At 39.3% G+C, this 9,370-nt stretch overlaps 1 protein-coding gene across 1 annotated transcript; it reads left to right on the top strand.

The window, feature by feature from the left end:
- The first annotated feature begins 499 nt into the window (after positions 1 to 499).
- LOC129450768 (uncharacterized) lies at positions 500 to 9,274 on the top strand. The gene is made up of 6 exons (XM_073861399.1): positions 500 to 874; positions 3,920 to 4,023; positions 5,182 to 5,394; positions 5,891 to 6,966; positions 7,886 to 8,054; positions 8,142 to 9,274. The coding sequence occupies exons 4-6, from the start codon at positions 6,438 to 6,440 to the stop codon at positions 8,275 to 8,277; spliced, it is 834 nt and encodes a 277-aa protein (XP_073717500.1). The 5' UTR covers positions 500 to 874; positions 3,920 to 4,023; positions 5,182 to 5,394; positions 5,891 to 6,437; the 3' UTR covers positions 8,278 to 9,274.
- Positions 9,275 to 9,370: the final 96 nt, after the last annotated feature.

Below are 9,370 nucleotides of genomic sequence, written 5' to 3'. Positions count from 1 at the left end.
ACCAGCTAAACCAGCATTAGCACCAGCATCTCATGCTGGCCATACCAGCATATGTTGTGTTTTGGTGCTGGTATGCTGTGACCACTAGCTAAACCAGCATAGACCAGCATAATTCCCATGCTGGTTTGATGCTGTTTTTTTCAGCAGGGATTTGTGCTTATGGTTTTGCCAAAAGAGTGACTGATTCAATCAGTGGGTTCAGGCAACTGAGCATTTGGTTCAGACAATAGGGTTTAGTGTTTTAGCAATTGAGAAAATCAGTTTGAAGCAGTAAGCATGATGACTTAATGGCCGTTTCTCAATACAAGAAACGCATTTGCAGGCTGCATACGTTATCTAAACTGCCTTATTTCAGTGTATATTAACAATTATAAAGTTGAAAAATATTCGTAGTTAATCGTAAATTGTTGTAATATGCTTATGACTTGCGAATGTAATGCTAAGTTCATTTAAATAAACCAGGTTTGATGGCGTATGCAAATATATAGCAAAAAAATTGACTGCACGCTCACTTGCAAAATAATTTTATTTTAACCAACGTTTCGGCAAATAGCCTTCGTCAAGGCATGTGATGGCGTATGCAGCCTGCATATGCGATATCCGGAGGATGCAGCCTTCGAAGTGAGAAACGTTTCACTTTGGCATCAAAATATTGTGACACTGGAATTTATTATTAAAAATCTCATTTATTAAAGCCATATTATTAGGAGAGACCGTAAATACGTTGTTTGAAGCAGGCGCCTCGAAAGACGCATCGAAAGAAAGTTTGAGGCTACACACGCTTAGACCAGCGTGGCGCGAGGCTCCGTGTGCAGACTGAAAAGATGCTGAGAAAAGAAAAGCATCTCGACTCGGACAAGAAGACCAGACAAAGGTAATATATGTGTTTTTTGTCCTAATAATTCTACCTCACTGCGCTGCTTTTCTTCATGTAAGTTAGTGATTATATTATTAGCTAACCCAACTTGCTGGTGTGATACGTAGGCTCATATACATTAGGCTAACATTGCGATGTACCATGCTTAACGTGTTCTTTGGGTCGTGCAGTTCAGTAGGGCTGGGCGATTAATCGAAAAATAACCGAAACCGAAATTCAGAACCTCTAACCGACATTATTTTATAATGTCGGTTATTTCGGTTTTTAATCCTGTTAATACTTTCCCTTTAAAAACAAACTGCTGCGTGTGATGTTGCGTAACTCCGCCCCGTCCTGTCAGTGGCACAGCGAAACATGGAGGAGAACTCAAGCACTGTTTAACTGAGCAGCAGGATCATCTAGTGCCCAAAAGAAGCACAGTACTTTTTTTTAAGAAGTACTCGCGAATGTGCAGGCACCTGTGACAAAAATACGAAATGCGCGATCGGGTTTTTACCGCACACGCGCTCAGTTTAATCTACCGATGGGTAGCAGCCCGGGTAATGTCATCACATCTCACTCACTCAAAACCGCGAAAAGACGCGCCCGCGTGAGTTTAATTAGACACTTCAGAGATGACGGAGAGAGAGAACGGGAGAACTTCTAGTCTACATTAACACCAAAAGCATTACTGATGAGAATAAATGGCTTAGACATCAGTGCCCAGTTAAGAAAAAATTGATTGAATACAAGAAACGTGTAAAGGATACAGTCCAAGTATGTATTTTGCCCTACTCATCTCATTACAATATGCTATCTGGATACAACTTATTATGTATGTATCTTATGTCTATAATTAGTCATGGGGGTTGTATGATTCTTTGGTTCATAACTTCCCATTCTGAAAGTTTCATCAATGGTACATAATGACATGCAACATCTGCATAGAGTTAAGTCTATTTAATATTTTTCAGTAATGCAGTTATTTTGGGAAAAATGTGAATAATTGCATTGCAGGCTGATTTAAGGTGTGCCCTAAACTTTCCAACCTTGTCAGTGACCTATGAGGCAAAAAAATAATCGTTTATTAATCGTAACCGATGTCAAATGTTAGATTAACCGAGGTTTTGATTTTAGGTCAAATCGCCCAGCCCTACAGTTCAGACATTGTAATTGTTTATTTGAGTTGTTTCCCATGCTTCTGGGAATACGTCTTGTACCCAGGGATTTGAACCCTCAGCAGTGTTTTCAAATGTAAGGCGTGACATTAGACGTTTGCGCCTTTTTTCTCATTCAGTGGCAGACAGTGCTTAACGTTAGTTGTGGTACTCTATCCGGGTGGTTGTATCGACCATCGACAGTAAGTCTTTTAGAGGAACAAAGTTTTAACTAGAAGAATTGCGCCTTTTTCTGTTCAGTGGCAGGGCTCACTTTGTTTAGCTAGTGCTGCTCGGTCCGGATGGTTGTATTGAATGTCCTGCTTTGGTGAGGAAAAAATTTTTATTCGAGAGATAACCTTAAATTTTTGCTAAAGTTACTGTTTTTTTTGTTGTTGTTGAAGTTTGCTACATCACGAATATCTTATCAAGTTTTGTATTGCCCTCACAGTGAAGTTAAATATAGCTTGAAATGTTGAATTGCAATTTCTGTGGAAAGTCAGTGAAGACAATCAAAGGTTATGTTCTTCATTGCAAATTGCATCGAAATGACACACATTGTTTATTTAAGTGTTGTGGTGCCGGTTGCGGTAGGGCATTTGTCAGATATGGAGCATTTAAGGCACATTTCTACCGCAAGCATAACGTACCTGCTGCCCCTGTTAGTGTGTTAGGGCTGTTGTTAATACTTATAGATGCCCAGTTGCATTGTGTGAACACCAATGTCAAGAGATCAAGGATCTGTTAACACACTTGAAGGAACATATTGCTGAAGGATGTGCAGTAGGTTGTCCAGTGACTGGATGCAAAGGTGTTTTCAATATCAAATCTTCATTTACATCTCACATGTCGCGGAAACACAGAGATTTTTCAGATGGCAGTATCAGTGTCATCGGTTGCAACTGTTGTAACTGAATCAGATAGCTTTGGCCCTCAAGTGAATGAGGTAGAGACAGATGAAGGTGATATGGATATAGCAGAAAATTTTAGTGATCTTTTTCTCAGAAATGTCAGTTTGTTTTACTTAAAATTACAGGGGCAGTTTATGCTACCTGCTTCGACCATTCAGAATATTGTTGAGGAGATGCAAAACATTCACGACTTGGGTCAGACATATACTTTGAGTAAACTTAGTTCATTGTTAAAAAATGAGACACCATTGTCAGATGAGGACATCACCAAAGTTTGTGAGTCTGTTAAAGGTTTCGATCTGTTTTCTGCATGTCATACAGGGCCGATGAGGACAGCATACTCAAGAACGCAGTCTTTCAAAAAAATGTTCAACTTTATTGAGCCTAAGAAATTGTTTTTAGGAAGAGATGAGAATCGGAGAGACAGGTTTGCCTATTATGTTCCAGTGAGGGAGACTTTAAAATGTTTGTTAGAGTCTGATGTATGGTTGAGTTGTGTATCAGGAGCGCACTCGACTGAGACTTCTGTGGATGTTCTAAGCGACATTAGTGATGGTCAAATATTTAAGAACAAAGATTTTTTTGTGCAAAACCCATCCTGTTTAAAGTTAGTGCTATACCAGGATGCCTTTGAAGTTGTAAATCCTCTAGGCTCTGCAAAGACCAAACATAAAGTATTAGCTGTTTATGTGTCTGTTGCTAATCTGCCACTTCATGTACGGTCTGACACAGACCACATGTCACTTGTTTTATTGTGCAGAGAGAAAGATTTCAAAGAATTTGGTCATGCTAAGGTGTTCTCTGAATTTCTAGGCGACTTGAAGGAATTGGAGGAGAATGGGATAGTGACATCTCATAAAACGGTAGTCAGAGGGACCTTGTATTGCATTGCTGGCGATAATTTGGGCTCACATTGCATTGGTGGTTTTTCTGAAAATTTCAGTTGTTCTCAATATTTTTGTCGGTACTGTCTCATAACTCGATCTGAATTTCAGGGTGATGATCCAAATCTGTGTGGACCAGAGCGCACCATTGAGAAGTACGATTCTGCCATTGAGCGCCTCCAGACTGAAGATACATCAGAAGGAGTGAAGTTCAGGTCAGTTTTCAACTCTTTAAATTACTTTCATGTTTGTCAGCCAGGTCTGCCACCTTGTCTAGGCCATGACATCTTTGAGGGCATTTTGTCCTATGATGTTGCACTGTGTCTTAAGTATTTCGTAAAGACAAAGAAATGGTTCACTTACTCCACTCTGAATCGGCGCATTAATCAGTTCAAATACTGTGCATCTGATGCTTCTACAAAGCCGTGTACAGTCAAGCCTCTAGCAAAGAAACTGTCAGGACAGGCCATACAGAACTGGAATTTTCTGAGGCTGCTGCCCCTTTTAATTGGTGACCTAGTGAAAGACACAGCTGATGATGTTTGGCAGTTGATTCTGCAGCTAAAAGACATTGTGGACATGGTATGCGCTCAGAAAATCTCTGTGCTTCAGGTTGCATTTCTTGATGTTCTAATTCAAGAATATTTAGAGTCAAGAAAAGCTCTGTTCCCAAACACTAAGCTGAAACCCAAACATCATTATTTACGTCATTTTCCGGCACTCATTTTGAAATTTGGCCCTTTGATCAGACTCTGGACGATGAGATTCGAGAGCAAGCACAGTTATTTCAAGACATGTGCAAGGAATTTAAAGAATTTCAAAAACCTCTGCTTTACTCTCTCCGAAAGACATCAAATGCTGCAGGCTTACCTCTCAGCAGGATCACTTGGCCAAGTTGTCCTGCAAGTCAAAGACAGTTCCCCATTTTACCTGGAACTCTACAGTCAAGCCATTCAAGATGCAGTCAGACAGTTTGGCTTCACTGATATTGACACACAGGTCACAGTAGAAATGTCTTATAAGGGAACATTGTACAAAAAAGGACAATTCCTTGTGACTGGTAATATGGCTAACGTGGAGTTTGGTGAACTAGTGCTTATTTTGATGAAAAATGACACTATTCATTTTATTGTGTCAGTGTACAGTGCTGAGTTCTTAGCTCATTTCCATATGTACTCCATTAAAAAGGACAATGAAAGGATGCACTGTCTGAACATCATTGACTTAACTGATTTCTATCCATTGCCATCTTACCAGAAGGATGGATATCAATTGGTTCCATTGAAACACAGTGTGCTGTCACAATAATGAATGCCTTTCTATGGTCTTTCATTCTTATGTAAACTGAACTTAATTCACTTTTTCATTCTTAGAAATGGATATTTCAGAGCAAAACAACATCAGAAGTTCCATTACTAAGGTGTTGCCAGACCTCCCAGACCCAATTCTAAACCTTGTGGAGGAGACACTACAATCATTGGGGGTTGAGACCACTGAGGATTTTCACTTTTTACAGGAGGCTGATCTTGCATCAGTTTTACGACCAATACAAGCGAGAAGATTGGTTGCTGCATGGAAACAAACCAGTAAGTACAAATTAACAGAATTTACTTGAACATATATCAATGGTTCAATCACCATTTGTTCATTTGATATTCAATAGAAATACCAAACATTAGTTTTTATGCTCACAGAAAAAAAAACATGTTGAAAAACGAGCACAGGTGCAAATTTGATTTTGAAAACTGCTGCCTTATGCCAACGACGCTGGTGACTTTGGATAGACCACCATGTATACTTCACATATCGTAATTTCCCGACTATAAGCCACAATTTCTACACAAAATTTGCAAAAAAATCTATATCTCTGCGGCTTATACACATTACGTTTCAATCATCTTCCATCATATTCTCGTCAGAACAGTGAGCAGATTCTATGATAGAAATTTTAGATCTTCTCTAGGCAGAAGATTTTCATCTGTTTGATATTTCATTTGCAATTCTGAATATCAAATGAACTAATGGTACACAGACCACCAATCAGTTTAATACATCTTTAATTTTATTATTTTTGTTTTACAGTTCAGAGCCCTGAAACCCACAGCCAGTCAGCTGTCAGTCCTTCAGTCTCACCTCTCACCTCTTCTAACTCCACTCACTCCTCACTCTCACCTTGCACCTCAACCAGCAATCTGATTAGAACTGCAGATTGGGTTGACAGCTTTCAGATTCCATGGGGAACATTTCCTGAAGACTTGATGCAGTGCTTGGAGAGAGGGAAAAGGCCAAGCCCACGTTTACGGCGTGAAATGATCCGGATTGTTGTCTCTGCAATGATGAACACTTGTGCATCTCCAAGTAAACTAGAGTCTACAGAAGTTGCCAAAAAATTGTTGCCAAGTATCCACAGTCCCTAAAAGATGTCATAGAAGGGGAGGTAGTGGGAGCAGGATATCACTCACTAGTCAAACAGCTACAAGCCCGCATTGACAACGTGAAGCGGCCTTCAGCATCAAGGATTAAGAGGCGTAAACCGGAAACGGGTGACTCAGACACAGATGAAATCCCAGCTGAGCAAAGGGCAGTTGTTCAGGACACATATGGCTGCATAAAGTGGAATTTGAAGTTCATGCCAGTCAGCAAGACATTGGAAAGCCAACAGGAGAAGAAGGATAAAATGAAGATGCTTCGTGAACAGCATACTTTCAGTCCAGAAGAGGTAAAAGCCCTTATGAAGTGCACTTACTACTCCCAACGTCAAGCAATAAACACAGGAACAGATCTCCAACACCTAATAGAAGAATGGCCTTTTTTATTTGAAGAAATTGGGATGACCGTCCATTTCCTAGAGCTCACAGGACTACCACTTAAGGATACTTTTCTCAATAGTGTAGAAAAAAAAGGAAAACGGCTTTTGAACTTTATGACAACTGTCTGTGCAGACAAGACCAAACGGGTCTTGGAGACTGCAATAAAGCTGAAATTTCTGAGAGGGCCGTTGGAGGGCAGCTCAGGTGACATCAAGGATATGGTGCTGCTTATTCTCTCCTACTTCAATGAAAAAGAGGAGCACCTCTTCCACTACGTAGAGGAGACATGCCTGGCAAATGAAGTCCAAGTGGAAGGCTTGCCTGTGACCCCTTGCATCATTGTATGTGGTAAGTTTATTCCAGTTTACTGAAGGGGTCTGTATTGACATGTTGCATAAAATACACGGTCAAGTTTAAAGTGTAACTCGCACCAAAATGCATCCTGGGGTGCTGTTCTGAATTTACTCCAGTCAAACTTTTGTTTAAAAGCATAATTATGTCCAAAGTGCCACTTTTAAGCTTGTCCATGTTGTCGTTTTCAGGTCAAATGGCTTTTTGAATGGGGAATCTTGGGGACACTACTATTTTGATACATAATCGCATCAAAATCCCTATTTTAAAAACACTAAGAAGGCTCAACACAACATGAAACTTTGAAGTATCATCAGTGTCTCTACACACGAACTTGAGCATTGAGAACATTGTTAGTGTACACATACTTTACTAAAAAGAACGGTTTTGAACAACTTACCTGGTTTTTCTCCTGGCCGCCAACTTGCCAGTCAAAAAGTGAGTTGTTCAAAACCTTTCTTTTTAGTAAACTCTTTGTACACCAACAATGTTTTCAATGCTCGAGTTCATGTGTACAGACACTGATGATACTTCAATCAAAGTTTCATGTTGTGTCGAGCCATCCCAGTGCCCTAAAAATAGCAATCCCGAAGCAATCATGCATCAAAATACCAGTGGCCGTACTATTCCCACTCAAAAGGACATCTGACTAGAAAACGACAACATGGAAAAGCTTAAAAGCGGCGCTTCGGACGTATCCATGCTTCCAACCGAACGTCCGACTCGTGCACAATCACAAAAACACCCATCTTGGCAAGAGTTACGCTTTAAAAATGCTTGTACTGAGAAAGTAAAAGATCATGTAATGTGATGATTCACTACAAAACAGTCTGCTCTGTTCTGTTATTGTGCATCATTCAAAACATTTTATATTTGCACTATTGAATGGTAATAGCTGATGTGCTGTTCTTTGCAGGAACCTGCTGCTATGGTGCAAGGCAGTTCATGCTCAGCATAGACGGCAAGATTGTGAACGACCAAATTTCCAACTTCACCACTGCAATCTGCTTGATGTTTGGTAGCTACTACTGCCTGAACATCCACTATCCAGTAGATCTGGGTTCCACGCTTGAGTTCCTTCAGAGGTAAAGTGTGTGTATGCACATTGTTTCTTTTTATTTACACATTTAAAACAAATCACTATATTCATTTAAATGTTTGTGTTCACAAAGGTGTTTCTTCAACATCAACCCTGAGAGGGGCACAAAAGTTGAAACAAAGAAGAACAAGAAGCAGCTGACAGTAAACCCGAGAGTCCTCACCCTCATCGCTGATCTCGCTGATCATGAGTGGAGACAGACAAATTAAACTGTGATGTACATTTTGATTGCCTACCTTTATTATTTTGAAAATGGAAAATTCTAGTTGCAAATTTAGATTTTAATGTAAGTTTTACATTAGTGAAGTGTTACGGGATTTAAAGTAAATTTGCATACTGTGCATTTAAGATGTGTTTGTGATCGTGATTTTTCATAATACAGTTTCAAGGGTAAGTGCGGAGTAATTTTAACCCAGGGTCTTTTTTCAACATGACAAAAGGTCGACCAGCCCTTCAAGAGACATATTTCTTTGATCAGAGAGTTTGACTGTCTTCGGTGCTAACAGCTCAAACAGCGCTAACATTGCAGTGCTAAGGGCGGTGCGCCAAACTAATCAAAATCGCATCATAAAACTGATCAATGAAATCTGTCTCTCAAAGGGCTAGGTTGAAATTACTCTGGACTTATACTTTAAGTTTGTTATTTTTGTAAATTGACAAACACAAACAGTTTGTTAAGTGTGTACCACCAGTTTGTGTTTATTGGATGGAACGACTGTAAATCCTCAAATAATAACTATGCAAATGTTAGATTAGTGTTCTCAAAGGGCTGGTCGACCTGTTTTATGCCGAAAAAGACCCTGGGTTGAAATTACTCCAGACTTGCACTTTAAGTTTGTTATTTTTGTAAATTGACAAACACAAACAGTTTGTTAAGTGTGTACCACCAGTTTGTGTTTATTGGATAGATCTACTATGCAAATGTTATAATAGTGTTCTGAAGTCAGTCTTTTTAATTACTATGCTGGAATTAGATTTTCTGAACATTCTCCAGACTGTAACCAACAACTTTAAGAAAACTGCAATAAAATACTGTGATATATGATACAGTTGTGATGTGTTTTTCATAGTGAAAGAATGTAATGGGGTTAACAGAATATGTGGTATTTCACATTAGTTTACTGTAAACAGCTTCACATTATTGATGTTGATTAGCAGTAAAATAATGTGATAGATGATACGGTTGTGATGTTTTTTCATAGTGAAAGAATGTAATGGGGTTTACAGAATATATTTTGTTTTTCACAGTAGTTTCTCGTTAACAGCTTCACATTATTGATGTTTTTTTAGCAGGAATTAACC

Source organism: Misgurnus anguillicaudatus, chromosome 23 (genome assembly GCF_027580225.2).
Source record: "Misgurnus anguillicaudatus chromosome 23, ASM2758022v2, whole genome shotgun sequence".
Classification (NCBI taxonomy): Eukaryota; Metazoa; Chordata; class Actinopteri; order Cypriniformes; family Cobitidae; genus Misgurnus; species Misgurnus anguillicaudatus.
The sequence above is the reverse complement of the archived record's forward strand: the minus strand, read 5'-3'. Positions and strand labels throughout refer to the sequence as shown.